This window comes from Typha angustifolia, chromosome 7, assembly GCF_048772165.1.
Source record: "Typha angustifolia cultivar Huaian chromosome 7, ASM4877216v1, whole genome shotgun sequence".
NCBI lineage: Eukaryota > Viridiplantae > Streptophyta > Magnoliopsida > Poales > Typhaceae > Typha > Typha angustifolia.
Genome location: NC_133245.1, coordinates 18,515,916 through 18,532,040, shown reverse-complemented (window position 1 = coordinate 18,532,040; position 16,125 = coordinate 18,515,916). Strand labels below are relative to the sequence as shown.

Sequence of the window (16,125 nt, the reverse complement as noted above, 5' to 3'; positions counted from 1 at the left end):
TGTGCAATTCTAGTTTGGTGGTATGGGATTGTCAGAGCCATGTTCCCACTTTAAAAATACTTTACAGAGAAGTGCTGAATGGGAGCGTATTAAGACATGCCCGTCTTATTCTATTCCCACCTTGAAAGATTCTATCCATCTATCAGACCAAATATTAAAAAAAAAAAAAAAAAATTTAAAGAAATGGGAATAAGCGTCTTTTCTATCAATAAGACATTGTTCAGCATAGCTCACAACAATAGCCAGTAGCCAATAGTCAATAGCCAATAGCAATGGAGACCCGATGTGATGTGAAACGACCAATTGCTTGCAAATAAAAATAGGACTTACAAAGATGAAGTCGAACGAACTCGAGTCCCGTCCCGTCCCGCGGACTGCCCTCTTTTTACCATGAAATTTAATAAAGTTAATGCCTACTCTCCTCCCTCATCCCTCCTCCCACTGCGGTAGCGCGGTGGACCGTCGATCATACACAGTACATTGTATGCACGAAGTTGGAAAGCCACGTGTCTCCATCTCCAACGTTCGTTAACATTACAAATAACTGACTCCGTGCGCACCGGGCCGGTGAGGAGGGCCCAAATGCAAAATGCTCATTTATCACAATATTTTATAATATTTGGATCCGTAGGATTCACTTCATCTCTGCCTGCCTGCCTGCCTTCCCTGCTGCTTAGGGTTTGGTGTGTGGTCGCCGCCGTCTCGGATTCGCTTGGTGCAGGTCGGGAACCACTCGATCTGCTCACCGATGAGCCGGATCCTGCCTTGCATCAACTGAATCCGAGCCGGAGAGCGACAATCTCCGCCCGTCTCGCTGCTCCAAGGTTAGATCTTTGCCTGGCCTGGTTGAACGAATTCCACTTATAATGAATGTCCAATCGATTCTTTACTTCTTTTCCTTGTGAGCCGGTGTGGTGTGGTGATCTTCATTGATGCTGATTTGTTGGGATAGACACATATGTAACTTTGATCGAATAGATTCTCCGATCTGTTTCATAGGTCCACGTACTTGTTTGGATAATGTCACTTATAGAACCCCCCCCCCCCCCCCCCCCCCTGTTATTAAGAGCTTCTCGAAATATTCAAATTGATCATAACATCGCAGATCAGAAGATATAAAGTTTCTTTCTTTTTCTGTTCTTTTTCTCTAGATGGATCCGGGGAGATATGTGGTGATTCTTTCTCTAGATTATGATATAACGAAACTTTTGCCAACTTTAAATAGACATATTCCCATTTCTTTATCGTCCTTGTGTTATTTCGCATCTTAGCTATAGCTGGTTCTAAACTTATCGATGTTTTTATATGAATCCTCCTGTTTAGTTTAGGTATCAAGTACTTTTCACTTAGCAAAGACAGCTTTGGCCTGATTGTGATGCTACTTCTTCCAGATGAATGTAGGTAGGCAGCCTTCCTCATTGCGCCATCATTGTTCCATATTCTTATTGTTCGAATCATTTTGTCCTGTGCTAGAAAGATCTTGCATGAAGGGGGGAAATTGAGCTTGTTGTCTAATTTACCTTCGCATCACGGCCATGCTATATTTACAAACGTATTTAACGAACCTTCACTCTAGTTTTCTTAAGAAGATAGGATACCCTGGCTCTAGAGTCTAGATTGTTGTTTTGGGCCCTTAACTATTGGGCTTCTAAGGCAAAGTCTATAATAGTCCATCTACTCTTTCCTTTGAGGCCAGCAGGATAGCCCGTGGGCTGGCTGTGCGTTTACTTTCGAAGGTGCCTGCAAGCCCAAGGGTCAAGTTGTTTATCTCAAAAGTCTTGTGTTTGGGATGGGCTTGGACTTGTGCCCAACACCTTCTGCTTTACTGCAAGTTTGCATTTGAGGTTTGGGCCCACTTGGGTAGAATCCTTGCTACTGAAATTAAGTCTATTTCCATTTCCAGCTTGATTTCCTGTAGGACTAATCTTGCATGTAGGGATGGGCTCAAATTGAAGGCTATCATTATCGCAGGTTTTTGGTTGAACTGGAAAGGCTAGAAACTTCTAGTGTTTGGAGGAGAGCATCAAACGCTAAGACAAGTTGCTTGGAGATGCTTGTGCGTGGCTGGAGAATACTTCGATGCAAACATGGGCAGTCTGGCAATGAACACCAAAAGAGCGCTTGTGACCAATTGGAGTCATCTTAAGCTGGACTCGCTGGAACTTGTGGATATTTTAAAGAGGTGCCAATATAGGACAGTGGCAGCTGTCTTAAGATTTTTACTCTTTTTTACAGACTACAAGATTCTGTCTGTTTATAATCAATTTAACACGATAGCAAATCGAGCTGCTAATATAGGACGTCCAATGGGTAGAGGCGTAGTGCTTCTATCTCTTATTAAAGATTTCATTTTGTTTGGCAATGCCGGTGCTGCTGTTGCCGGGGGATTCTGTATACAGCTGCTCCTATTCTTTCTTTCTTTTTTCTTTTCATAGAATGAAACTAGAGAAGGAATAAACTTGTACCGTTGTAAAGCAAGCCCCCTAAAAAGTTTTTTTTTTTTTTTTTAATTAAGGCCCCCTAAAAAATTACTCATTTTTCCTGAAAAGTTTTCTAATAATAGAGACAATCTCTTTTGTTGGAACTCTTACAATGGTTTTGTTATATTTTCTATTGTCATGCTTCTACTGGGTTGTACGGCAGTGCACGCACGCACGCACGCACGCAGCAGGGGGAAGTGGTCTATGTGTTGGCATGAGGATGATGTTTCTGTAGAATTATTCGGGAGACCAATCAGGTTTTCTCTTCCCGATTAGTAAACTTCCATGTTGCTTTTGCATATTCTTTATTTTCCGATATCTATTTGTAGAATTTCCTCAATAAGATGTGGATGAGTTTAGAAACATAAATAAGATTTGGTCCTACTTTAGAAAGAAAAAAACATTAGTGCATCACGTACGCCAAATAGATGCTAAACCAGTTTTCGTAAATTAAGAGGAAAATCAATATAGGAACTGTTCTCATTTTGAGCCTTAAAATATTCTAAAATCTTTCTTATTGGGTTGGAAATTTACATATATATATATACGGATGCTTATTCCTAAACTGCCGGTGCTGAAGCATATAAATATTTAATCCTGAACTCCCCTTCTTACTTTACTATGCTACCTATCAAATTTTGAATAAAGTAGCTGTGTTCAAGAGTTTTCTCGAAAACAGAAAAGAGCTGTGGTTTTGATCAGATAAGTTGTAGTGGTGTGCTGAGTCATATTGAGACTTTGTTCTGATCACATAGGTTGGGCATACTACGGCTCGTCCCGTTGAATAACTGAACCTTAAAACAGGATCAGAGCTAAAGACATGCGAAGATAATAAGACAGGTGAAGAATTCTTAAGTCTCTTGATCTAAAATACTTTCTGCGTTTTTTCCCTTTCCTTGATTCACGTACTGGGGATCTGATCTTAGGATTCTCCTGTCCTGTGGCCATGATGTATATATACACTATTTCGAGTCTCTTTGATTGAGCCGGTTCATAATTAAATTTAGCCTAAATTTATTTTTTAAAACTATTTTAAAGATCATACTCAACTTAACTCATTCTGGAGCTTAGCTTAATTATTTTGACAACAGCCCTACGAAACACATACGTTTCCAATCGGGATAAAGACGAATACAGCCAATCTACGACTTTTGTATTTTACAAGACCTTAGCAGGAAAAGAACGCATCACCTTGATCAGAAATTGAGAAAGTAAAAAATGTACGTACTATTTCTAGCTAGCTAGAGGGCAGACATGACGTGGGGAGATGTGGTAGAGTTCTCTTGGTTGGCCGCCGGTTCCTTGAGTAAGCCGTCGATCTCGGTCGCGAACTTATTCATGGCGGGAGCAGGCAAGCAAACAGGCACCACAATCCCTTTCTCCCCCTTGTCGTTCGTAGTGGGGATGTAGAAGCTGGCCACGCCAGGAATGGCCCCCACCCCTCCCTTGGCGGGGCCGCCGTACACCGCCTTACCCCATCCGAAATCGACGTCGACGAACCCAGCCCGCGTGAGATCCGACACGAGGTAGGCGCGCACAACGGCGAAGTGGGGCCGGCCGAGGAGCACCATGAGGTCGGCGACGGAGCGAATGTACTCGTGGTCTACCGCCGCCTTGGCCTTCTTCACCAGCTCCAAAGCGTAGCCTAACGGGTTTCGGCATAGCTTATCCGCGGTGGAGATAGCCACGGGTAATGCGAAGGCATTGCCGTAGTAGCCGTCGGGCAGCTGGAAGCCACTCCTGCCGCGGACGCTGACGATGCAGATCATGCGCATCTCCTCTTCTGGATCGGGGGAGATGGCGATGGTGCGGCACTTCCAGATGCAGGCGGTGAGGATCTCGAATGTGGAGGAGGTCTTGCGGAGTTGAGGGGGGACGTGACTCCTGAGTGCGGCCATCTCACGGGGGCCGAAGAAGAAGGAGCGGTGGACCATGTCGTCGAGGGGGACGACGGTGCCCTTGGTGTCGGGGACCTCCTCGTACTCGCGATGAGCGAAGGACGGCCGCGGCGGGTTGCGCGCCTCCAGAATCTCACGCCCCCACACGGGACGAACGCTCGGGGCGGGAAGGCCACGAGCTAGCTCGGCCACCGCGTTCATGAATTGGACCAGCCCGGGGCCGTCGCTCATCGTGTGGTTCAGCCGAAGGCCGAAGATGAACCCGCCGCATGCCAATCGGGTTACCTGCATGGACGGGCGCATGAAATGCACATCCCACATTAGATTAGAGATGCAAATTCATACTCTCAACTCTTTTGCTAATATTAATTTAGGCCTTGTTTGATAAATAAATCGGGATATATATATATATATATATTCTTTTTGTATACATACAATTATATATATATATATATATATATATATAATTCTATGTATATAAAAACAATTTTATATGTATATATATAATTGTGCATATATATATATGCGTAATTTTAGAATCTCTTTTTTCGTCTTAATTTAGAAACAATATATATATATATATATATACCTGGATCAAGAGTAACGGGCAGTTAAGGACACCAGCGGAAGCCTCAGAGTCGACGAAGATGAGCTCCTCCAGACATGGGAAGGGAGGCTCAAGTTTGTCACCAAACTGGTCGAGGCGAATGTCGGCGTCAGCTTCGATGAACAACACTCCCTCTCCAGTGCACTCCACCACCAGCTTCCGTCCGGCCTGCTCCCTGATCCGCCCTGCAAAGGGGTAGTAGAAGACGAGCGCCTTCGCCAGGGCCTCGCGGATGACCTTGGCTGGGTCTCGCCCTTCCATCGACGGATCGGCTCGGTAGAATTGGATCACCGGGATTTGGAAGCGCAACGCCTCTTGGTCGTCGATGTCTGACAGACGCTTCAACTCATATGGAGTCGCCTCCGCAGGAGCAACAAGAACGGCCTGCCGTCTCTGGACAGAGAAGCGTACTGACGACGACGCCATTAAACGTACTGTACAGTATTTGGGATTGAGAAGAGGGTAGCTACGCTAGAATACTAACTGATTTAGGAACTCTTTAGTTAACTGTTGTAGATAAATGTGTGTGGGTAGTGGTGTGCTCGGAAGTCGGAAGGTGCCTTTTATAGCCTGATGGGGGGGGTGGTGAGGTGGGAATTGCTGAGAAGGGCTAAAATTAAATTAAACAAGGTTGTTATTTGCATGTCTTGGTAACACCCGTGATACTTGCATGGAAATTGAGTAGTTCTCCTAATTACTTTAGTACGTCATGGGACCTTTAACTAACCACATTACGTTAGCGTTGAAAAACAGAGCAACCCTGTTACGCATAATCGATATTTATTAATTAAGACGCGAAGTAAGTCCTCGTCGAGTCTTAATTAATATCATTGAAATAGGACTAGACACATTTGAGCAACCCTGTTACGTATAATACTGTCAATCCCTGATCCAAAATTTGTTCCCCTGCTGTCCTTTCTATATTGCACATTCATTTTTAGTTTTACTTACATATTACATTTAGCAATATAGTTTTTTCCGTAGTGGACATATGGGACATATGGGAAAGAGAGACTTTTACTTACATATTACATTTAGCAATAAAATTCGTATATATATATATACACGACGAAAATGACTGAAATAGACTTGAACTGGGAGCATGTTTCACGAGCTTACTTGGTCTTGACTTTTCGATAATTCTAGTCCGTAGGTTAGGGATAGACAGTTAAACTAGTGGTTCCAAATATATATAAATAGTGGATGTGAATAATTAGGTTATATGTATAGAGAGAGAGAGAGAGAGAGAAATGAGCCACGACCGGTTACAATCACAAATCACAATACATAAATATTAGTACACATTTTCACTTGTGATACATACCAATATGGAGTAGTCTGGACTTGTCGCGCAAGTCTCATTTTTATTGGGGTGAAGTTGGTTGGCGCGTGGGAATTGCGGAGAAGTGCCATGAAAACTTCCGTGCTGCCCCCCGAGCTAATATAGTCAATGGGTGTTCGCAGTAGTTGACGACGCTGCTCTGAGAAGGAAATATAAGGAAATATATACGGTGACTAGTGAGAGTTATGTTACATTAATTAAAATTACTAAAAGTAAATTCTGTAAAGATGAGGCTGAGGCTAAGCCAGGCCACGTGGATATTATTTGATCCAAGAGAAAGAAGGCCTCTTCATAGCCACGATTGATCCCTAGCGCCAAGATAGGGCTTTCAAGCTACAATCTTGAATTTACTGTTAGCGGCCTTTCCACGCACTATTGCGTCGTGATTAATTTTATTGCTCTACAGCAGTCAAAGTCTCATGAAAACTTTTCAATCGTCGTGGTGCGTTTCTAGTCAGAGCATTTGCTTTCCCACTGCATCAATTACCAGTCAGGTGATGTACAATTTGATGGCAAGGAAGTGTGGAGGCTATAGACTCGGAAGAGTCTTCGATTGGTTACGGTTCTTTTTTTTTTTTTCTTTTGGGGGGTGTATTTCCTTTGCCGGATCCATACGTGCAATTTCCTACTCACCATCAGTCGTCTCCAATGAAATATAGCACCAATAATGTATATGCTAGAGATTCCAAAGTTCTCCAATGACCTTTGATGTTGCGTCCGAGTTAGGTGGCTCATCACTTAATTTCTCACCCTTAATTTCCTCTCACTCTCAGAGAAAGTTCTCTCTCTCTCTCTCGCGCGTTCTGTATATATATATATATATATATTTGACGATGGAAGGTGTCGTGAAAATTAAGAAGCTAGCAGTTAAGTTAAGCAAGAAAATTTAACTGTGATTTTTCTATATATTGGCTTTATCTCATTTTGAAAAGTCAATCTGGCATACCACTTCTCTTATTTGCATCTGTTTTTAAAACATAAAATAAAAATATCTGCACATGAGGGAGCAGATTGTGGTGGTCCTAAATTATCATTGTAGTAGTTTCCCATCAAGTTTGTCCTAGAATTAATTAATAATAAGACCGATAACTGAGGAGGGATCAATAAAAGAGAAGTTTGTCATAGCTATTTTATATTTTTATCTCAAAGAGGACGAATTCCTTCGACTCTACTACGCAACAATTAGGACTAATTAAGCCAGGCCATTTTTGCATATATATAAAAGCTTTTAGAATCTTGTAGTTTCGGAGCCCAGGAGTAGTGCAGTTTGACCCGAGGCCTAGTTTAATCATGAAAGCCCAATTGGCGAAGCCCAAAATATGATGAACCGATAAGAATTCTGAATCAGCATGCGATACGGACATCTTGAAATATATATATATATATATATATATATATATATATATATATATATATATATATCTTAATTATACATGGTTAGTTAATAAGCAAGCATCCCGGCATTCCCTCCTCTTTCTCGGTGCAACTCTTAGCTAGTAGCTTGACAAAGTGAGACATAGCGAGAGAGCGAGAAGAAGCTCTCTCTCTCTCTCTCTCTCTCTCTCTCTCTCTCTCTCTCTCTCTATATATATATATATATATATATATATGTGTGTGTGTGTGTGTTACGCTTACGCTCTTCCCGATATTATATATGTCGTTGTGATATTTAAATATCGAGACAAGTTGGTGTGAACTCTTTCTTTGAGTTTCACCTGCCACCCAGTCTGTGTAGTTACCTAGAGATTCGTTTTCATCCTGTTGGTCTACGAAAAGTCCTTCCAAATCCCAACTGTCAAAACAGCCAAATTGGAGGACAGGAAGGGAAAATTAAAAAACCAATCCAATCGGGACCAAGAGAAGAAGTACTGCAGGCCCTCTGCTGGGACCGCAGAAAAAAGGAGGAGAACTGGGAGGGAATGAGGATATTAACTTATACATCTCATCTTTCCTTTTCTTGTGACCTGGGCATGTCAAGGAATCTTCTTAACCATCCACCCCGCTCCAATTTGGAATGGGCGGGGGGTGGGGGACCTCCGGCCTGGCCCTTGCGATAGCTAGTAGCATTATCAATAATTATCCCCGCCGATGAAGGTGATGTTCCCGCCCCGACCAGTCATGCGATTTACTCGCGTCTCCAGTTGGTTACTAAATAAATATCCTGTTCACTATTCCCTCTCCCTCCCTCTCTCTCTCTTTCTCTTTCTCTTTCTCTGCATTATGTGACACGCCAACTTTATTCCTTTCTTTTACCTTTTCTAACCACTACTGCATAATTGAATCGAAAAGGTGTAAATAAAGCTAGCTACAAAATGCCAAATCCGAGAGTAGACTAGCACTATTTTCCGCTACTGTTCTGTTCAACTTCACACACCACCTCGTGATTCATGGTGAAGTTTTCAGATAAGTGCTTCGCAGGACTTCTAATAATATCAAATGGGCCGGGAAATAATGATTATGAGAAGTTGAAATCAGTGACCAACAATGTAATAATAAGCAAGATGCATCGTCCTCACTTTTCTTTTGAAATAAATAGAAAGAGTATAGAGTATATTAACAAATAAGGGATGGATTACCGCCGGATGATGGTAAGTTTATTTGGTCAAATAAAAAGGGGCCGAGCATGCCGGTCCGGACCGGAATGGGTTTGCTTTTCTACCTACATATATTATATTATATTATATTATATTTTCCTAGGATGCTATGCTGCGGCGAGAGATCTGAGGGTCGTACATAATGGAGGAACATTGGTATTGGTGGGATGAACTGAACCGATTTATTTTGGCCGAACCCGACAGTTTTCGTTACATCTTCCCTCCTATACACTCCCCATTCTTGTTCCACTCCAACAAAACTCTATACCCATGCATTTCTTTTTCCACTATCTCCTTCCTGTATGAAAAGTAAATAATGCTATGTTTTCCTTTCTTTTATTTATTGCCAACAATAAACAAATCGCTCTCTCTCTCTCTCTCTCTCTCTCTCTCTCTGAGGCTCAGGTAGCAAAGAATCGCCCTTCGTCTCTGCGTCTTTCTCCGACTCTTGTTCTTCGCTCTCTCGTTGTTTTCCTCGTGCAGATCTGGTGACCGTTAGAGATAAGTTAATACTAGAGGGGATCGATCTGAGTTCAAGACTTTAAGGTTCGCCTCTCCTCTCCTTTCCCCTCCTTTCTTTGACAAATCTACGGCATTATCTTCTTTTGTTTCCTTGACATTTTGTTTCCCCTCTTTCCCAGGAGCTCTCATGATTTTTTTTTCCTCTCTCTTTTCCTCGGATTCTGCTCCAAAAAGCTCAATAAAAGTTTCCAATCGTCACATTTAAATTTCAAATCTCCTTTCTGCCAACTTTACTCATTGTTTCTGCTGACGGAGCCTTTTGATGTAGATAAATCAAAAGTATTGCTAATATAAACAAACCAAAGAGAAGAAGAAAATATTGGAAGAGAGTTAGTTATTTGCAATTGAATTTTTAATTCTTATTTCGTTAATTTTTGGTGGGGGCAGAGCCGATAGGATTTGCTGATTCGGGCAAGATGAGGAGATTAGCGTGCTGCCGCCGCCGAACCAAAGACATCAGCTTGGACTTGGAAGAGCAAGAGAGTATGTATTCTCCACCCTCGATCCATGCAATCTTCCACCTGATCTTCGTGAATCTTGGCGCACCTTTCTTATTTTATGCATCGTAATGGCCGGATTACTTTCCTAATTAGTATCGCAATATATATATATATATATATATATATTATATGTATTTCGAGTCGAAAGAAAGAAAAGGATATATAACGATTGCGTCCGTAATAAGATTTCGATTCAAAGGTAGGAACTAGGAAGACGGGAAAAAAAGGTAAAAACCCCGAGAATGCTAGAGTAACTGCGCTGTATCCTTCAACACAGCGGACAGTGATCTCGTCCGATCCGAAATGACTATATCGACTGCTGTGCACTGGCACTGTGGCTGCCTTTTTAAGTCTACCTTTTAGAGTAGCTCCCAAATCCCCATCTCTGATGCGAGAAGAAAGAGGAGACGGATCAAAACAGGTTTTCATGGCTGGAGGAATACACCGATTAATTCGGCTCACAGCTAACAGGGTTGGGCTGCTGTCCGTACTTTTGGACGGCCTTTAGGCTTTAGCCCTGTACTACTCTTTATGGTTATGGCCCGTTTCATGTATAACTTGTGTGCATTTACTCTACTTAAAAGCAGAGCTTTTAATATGGTTCAGGCGGACGGGCTCTCATGCTTTCTGCGGTTTTGGTTTGGTCAAGTCTGCCTTCGCCTAGTTTGGTTGGTAAAAAACAATGCATTTTATCCTTTGTCTGACCTTAGGTGATGTAGTAGAGTTACACGTCGTTCTTTTATTATTGTAGATGGAAGCACCAAATGGTAACGATTAAAGTGTCACTAGTTATCATTTATAACCAATATACACTAGGGATAACGCTTAATTCGTACTGCCTTTAATTAAGTGGGTAGTGGGTAGTGAGTAGTAGGGAGGGGAGGGTAAGAACTAAGAAGCCTTTCAAATTTCCATAAAACGGAGAGGAATGGGGAAAAGCTGAAGATGCCACGTTTCACGGGGACTCTCGTGGTTGATATGGTGAGCAGACCATGTGCATCAAGAATGTACACCACTCAGACATACTATTGTTTATTCACCATGGGAAGGGTGGGTAAATGGTGTTCAACGGCCTGCCTCTTACTTGTTAATGCTTGTTTATACTCACCGTGATGCCATGGGGATTAATGGTAGTAGTTGGCTGGGAAATGCTTCTAAGTATATTCTCACCTTAAAGAGTATAGAAATTGTTTCTTTTTTTTTTGAAATTTTATAACACAATCTATATTTTTATCTATTATGTGATTCAAGCATTGTCACTGAGAATTTAACATATTTTAATATATTTAACATCTTGATATAACTGACATTAATCATGTCATATGGTTAGGGGTGAAAACGGATCGGATACGGATCGGATAGTGCTCAATCCATATCCGGATCCGTATTTTTAGTTCGGATACGGATTCGGATACAAATATTGGACGGATAGCAAAATTTAAAACCATATCCTAACTAAACGGATACGGATAATTTTCGAATAAAGGATCGGATCTTAAACGGATATTGATTAAATTTAAAATAATTATAATATTTTATTTAAATATAATTAACATAAAATTATTAAGAGTTTTACAATAAATAATTTTTTTGTATGTCAAATATATAAAATTAGAGAAATTAATCTCTATAAATAATATATAACGTATTATTAGTAATAATATTAATACTTACTATTTAAATAAGCAAACTAAAAATTGTAAATCATTTAAAAAAATATGCGGGTAAACGGATATCCGATATCCGTATCCGAATCCGAAAAATTTATTCGACCCGTATCCGAATCCGTATCCGGATTTTTTTCAAAAATTCTATCCGTATCCGAATCCGAATTCGAGTCGGATAGAAATTTTTTATCCGAATCCGATTCGAGTCGGGTCGGATAGCGGGTCGGGTCAGAGTTAATCCGACCCGTTTTCACCCCTACATATGGTCTATGTAATTCTATTTATCAAATTACTAAAATATTCTTATTACTTTCTCCCCTCCTCTCTACCCCATCCAACGGACCCCACTACCACTTTCCGTTGTCTTCTCCCAAACATCTCTCCACCCCATTCAACTGCCTTCGTTTTGGAGAAGATATTTAGGTATTTTATAATTTTTTTAAATTTATAAATTAGAAAAAAATAGGGGTAAATTAAAGATAAGAACAAAAGTAATCTAGGTATTCTATAAATTAGTTAGTATATTATAGCGGAATATTTTTTTACTAGTATCGTTTTGTTTAGTTACATTATATTAAATTAACTCAGGATGTTAAATGAACATTGTAAGAAAAAAAGAAAGATTGGATTATAAAATCCTAAGGTATGAATTACAAAATAGATAAAATATAAGGTGTGTTATATAAATTTTTTTTTAAAAATATTTGTTGAGATTGTACATATTTGTTTTAGATTTCTCTTTTTTACTCCCAACTCCTTTTTTTATTTTTCCATACAGTCATTGCTGTACATGTAGATTGTCGTTGCTACTTGTCAGTCAACATACAAGGTCCAGTGTCACCGTTATTACTTTTATTTGTGTGATCGTTCGCAGACTGCAAGTTTAGCCTGTTGTTGCCATGCTAAGAATTATAGATTCTTAATGGGCCAAGGTACTGTCTAGGCATGGGCTTGGATATTGAAGCTTTGGAGTATAGCATAGCATAGCATGGCATGGCTTGGATCTGGACCGGCTTAACATCTCAAGTGAACCTTTAATGGCGTGCCGTGGCTGAACCCTCAACTTGATACACTCTCCTTTCAAGCCTGAGCTGAAAAAAGTAGAAAAGAAGTTCTGGCTTGAACCCTTTTTTTTTTCTCTTTGTGGGTTGGTCTAGGTTGGGCTGGGCTGGCACAGTTTATAGGTCTGGCACAAACCTCAATAATTGTGTGTATACTAGTCGTATGATCTAACCTGAACATACTAGTTAGTGTATGCATGGTCTACGTCATCAAGTCAGATGACCATAATTAATTGGTGCAAATCCCAGATTCCAGGACAGGCGAGATATAAATTTGAAGGTAAAAAAACCATGCTTGAATAGTTGGAAGGAATTGTAATCCAATGAAACAGGGCTACCGACGTAGGCCCATCCAAAATGCAATGACTGTCACTCAATTTTAGTACCGATTAAAAGGCTCAATTAGTGGCCTGGACTTGTGTGGCAGTTCCTACAGTGGCCGTCCGTCCATGATATTTAGCTAGTAGGCAGCAGGTGAGGCCCAACATTGCTGGCTTTAATTTCTTTTAGCTGTCTAGATAGATGACACAATCCATCTTTTCTAACTTCTCATAGTAACTCCAATAAAATGAATACTCAATTTTCTGCAGGAGTGATGACATATAATGGCCTTGAGAGCTGTATTCTTAACAGTTGCTCCTATGATGATGTGAGTGGTCCTAGTGAGATGAACGCAACAGATGGTTGTGTTCCCACTGATTCACTTGATGACGAAACCTCGAGCTGTTCATCGAGCAAAGATGTTTCTGGCTCTTCATTTTCCTCTCAATGCCTCTTGTCATGCAAGCAAGAGGAGGATCATCCACTTGATGAATGGGACACCCTTCACAATCTTCGGCATCTCTCTGGCAAAGGGAAAGCATCAATCACTTATGCAATGAGTTCCTCAGATATTGAGACCATGAAGGAGAAGTTTGCCAAGTTGTTGCTTGGTGAAGATGTTTCAGGAGGAACAAGGGGGATCAGTGCTGCTCTTGCTCTTTCTAATGCTATAACAAATCTATCAGGTACTTCTTTCTCTGTATGGCTATTAAATATCGCACACCTGTGGCTGCTAATTAGTGCTTGATGTACATCTTTCCTCCCATGCAAACTACCATTGGGCCAAGCTTGTACAGCTATTACCAATTTTATTTTCTATCTCTCTAAATTTATTATCAAATAATGCTACCTTTGCATTCTAGGTTAGAGAATGATATGTTAAAATAAACGTGCTTATAAAGTGTAAACTCAAGTATTTACCTAATCCATATGTTTTACTCAGATCAGTAAAGGAAGATTGACATTTCTTATAGTATCTGATCCACTTCATGCTGGTGGTGTTCTTTATGTTCCTCGAATATGACAATGAGCTTTGCTTTTCAGCAACTGTATTTGGGGAACTCTGGAAATTGGAACCTTTATCTGAAGAAAAAAAGAGCATGTGGCGAAGGGAAATGGACTGGTTACTTTCTCCTACTAGCTATATGGTTGAGCTCGTTCCTGCAAAGCAAAATGGGGCTAATGGACGGACGTTAGAGGTAACTGATTGCTGAACAGAACCCAACTACAGTAACTTTCCTGCTTAAGGTCAATATCTTATGTGCATTTCTGATCTGCAGATTATGATTCCGAAAGCTCGCTCAGATGTTCATGTGAACCTTCCAGCCCTTCAGAAGCTGGATTCCATGCTTATCGTATGTTATCGTTTAACCTTTAAGTTATCAAGGACTGAGGTTCCCAGTCAGTTGGCATTGTGACTAAAGTTTCATGGTTCCCAGTCAGTTAACTCATCTGATTGCCATTAATAAACGAAATTTTTGCAGGAACTTTTAGATTCCATGGTGGACACAGAATTTTGGTATTCAGAGTGTGGTAGCCGAGCTGAAGGGAGGAGCCAAAATGGTGGCCTAAGACAGAGCAAGAAATGGTGGATCCCATCTCCTTGTGTTCCGGAGTCAGGGCTCTCCCACTCTCAGAGAAAACGGCTTGGTTTTCAGGCCAAAATTGTTCACCAAGTTCTCAAAGCTGCAAAAGCCATTAATGAACAAGTCCTAATCCAGATGCCTATACCTTCTGCTGTCATGAATGCCCTTCCAAAGGCAAGTAGTTATCTCTTATATATCTTGGACTTACTTCCTGTAGTCAGTTTTGGTGAAGAATTATACTTCACGAATGTATGGTACAAAATGCAATTTCTTTATTAAATCTTAATGTTGCCTGTTTTAAATTTGCAGTCAGGCAAAGCTAGCTTGGGTGAAGATATTTATCAGGCTATAACTGCAGAATGCATTTCAGTTGAGGAAATCTTGCTTTCTCTTAATTTTAGAAATGAACATAGTGTGCTTGAGACTGTGAACAGATTAGAGGGTGCAGTGTTTGCATGGAAAGTTAGAATATCTGAAGACGCAAATAAGAGGTCACCAAGGCGATTCCAATGGTACTTTGTGAAGAATAATGGATCAGAACTGGAAAAGATTGCACTGTACATAGAAAGAGTCGAGACACTCCTGCAGCTTCTGAAGACTAGATTTCCAAACATTCCTCAAACTTTTATCGATGTGACCAAAGTCCAGTATAACAAGGTAAGTTCATCCTTCAGCATCATTTGGGTAAGTATTCCAACTTCCCCACAACTAGGATATTGTGATTCTTCTGTTAGAATATCCAATATTATTTAGAATGTAGCAGGATCAGCTGATTTTACTTTTCATCAAAATCTTGGCCCGCATATTGTTACTACTAGAATAATAATATTGTTTGGCGTGACACTTTTCTTCTCGTAATAAAGTTTCCTATATTGTTCTCACGTCCCAGTTACTATGATTCAAGAATATACCTGCTAATTTAGATTGTCCTCTTCTATGTAGGATGTTGGTCATTCCATTGTAGAAGCTTACTCAAGGGTTATCGTTGGTCTGGCATTCAGTATCCTATCAAGAATAGCAGATATCTTGGTAGAGGATGACCTGAAGAAACCGACGACTCCCATTGCTACTCTCAAATTCGACTTCTCATCTGAAGTATATCTCGCTGGTATCACTGAGACTCCTCCCGGTCACATCAGGCGCTCTCTCATTGACCAGATGAACATGGTAGATGGGCGCTTAGATAATGATGCTAGCAGTAAGGGTGTCTTGGACTCCGAGTGCTTCTCGGATATCAAATGTGGAAAAATCACCATAGCCGCAGATAGCCCATTGAGCGGTAGAGCTGCATGGTAATTATGGTAAGCGAAGTCGGTTCTCAGAGCCTTCATTTACCTCTCCTACTGTATGTAGGAAGGTAGTTAGTTGCAGGGCGTCAGTATTTTTGAGCTGACTATATGTATAGGAGAAGATGGTTATTGCACCCCACCCTCTTTAAAATAAAAGGTCTTTTTGTTGTTACTAGCTTTAATCATCAAAAGAATCTGGTATATATATGTATGTGAAACGGTTGTTGAAAACCTCCTAATCATCTCCCGTTACTATTA

The 16,125-nt window shown here is 40.7% G+C and overlaps 2 protein-coding genes and 1 long non-coding RNA gene across 6 annotated transcripts; 2 read left to right on the top strand and 1 right to left on the bottom strand.

Annotated features, from left to right (window-relative positions):
- Nucleotides 1–203: 203 nt before the first annotated feature.
- LOC140763099 (uncharacterized) lies at nucleotides 204–2,342 on the top strand. The gene is made up of 2 exons (XR_012104801.1): nucleotides 204–824; nucleotides 1,972–2,342. It is a non-coding gene; the product is annotated as an uncharacterized lncRNA (long non-coding RNA).
- A 1,183-nt stretch (nucleotides 2,343–3,525) lies between these two features.
- On the bottom strand, nucleotides 3,526–5,533 carry LOC140761840 (benzyl alcohol O-benzoyltransferase-like). The gene is made up of 2 exons (XM_073099313.1): nucleotides 4,968–5,533; nucleotides 3,526–4,663 (listed from the first exon to the last, which is right to left on the bottom strand). Exons 1-2 carry the CDS (start codon nucleotides 5,409–5,411, stop codon nucleotides 3,722–3,724), a joined length of 1,386 nt encoding a protein of 461 aa, XP_072955414.1. The 5' UTR covers nucleotides 5,412–5,533; the 3' UTR covers nucleotides 3,526–3,721.
- A 3,477-nt stretch (nucleotides 5,534–9,010) lies between these two features.
- On the top strand, nucleotides 9,011–16,125 carry LOC140763284 (rop guanine nucleotide exchange factor 14). 4 transcript variants are annotated; one of them, XM_073101405.1, is made up of 9 exons: nucleotides 9,014–9,467; nucleotides 9,563–9,722; nucleotides 9,831–9,926; nucleotides 13,262–13,678; nucleotides 14,037–14,191; nucleotides 14,273–14,347; nucleotides 14,477–14,752; nucleotides 14,888–15,235; nucleotides 15,521–16,125. In XM_073101405.1, the coding sequence occupies exons 3-9, from the start codon at nucleotides 9,860–9,862 to the stop codon at nucleotides 15,872–15,874; spliced, it is 1,692 nt and encodes a 563-aa protein (XP_072957506.1). In that variant the 5' UTR covers nucleotides 9,014–9,467; nucleotides 9,563–9,722; nucleotides 9,831–9,859; the 3' UTR covers nucleotides 15,875–16,125. The 4 variants fall into 4 exon arrangements, with proteins under 4 accessions (XP_072957504.1, XP_072957503.1, XP_072957506.1 ...); XM_073101403.1 differs by lacking the exon at nucleotides 9,563–9,722 and having other exon boundaries at nucleotides 9,011–9,230; nucleotides 14,477–14,756; nucleotides 14,892–15,235; XM_073101402.1 differs by lacking the exon at nucleotides 9,563–9,722 and having other exon boundaries at nucleotides 9,013–9,230.

Excerpts from the sequence above, each read along its gene's own strand:
- LOC140761840 (XM_073099313.1), bottom strand. The coding sequence starts at position 5,411 with ATGGCGTCGTCGTCAGTACGCTTCTCTGTCCAGAGACGGCAGGCCGTT. Across the intron at positions 4,664-4,967 it reads GCCCGTTACTCTTGATCCAG|GTAACCCGATTGGCATGCGG; the intron begins GTATATATATAT and ends CCGTCCATGCAG.
- LOC140763284 (XM_073101403.1), top strand. Across the intron at positions 14,348-14,476 it reads AGCTGGATTCCATGCTTATC|GAACTTTTAGATTCCATGGT; the intron begins GTATGTTATCGT and ends AAATTTTTGCAG. Across the intron at positions 14,757-14,891 it reads GAATGCCCTTCCAAAGGCAA|GCAAAGCTAGCTTGGGTGAA; the intron begins GTAGTTATCTCT and ends ATTTGCAGTCAG.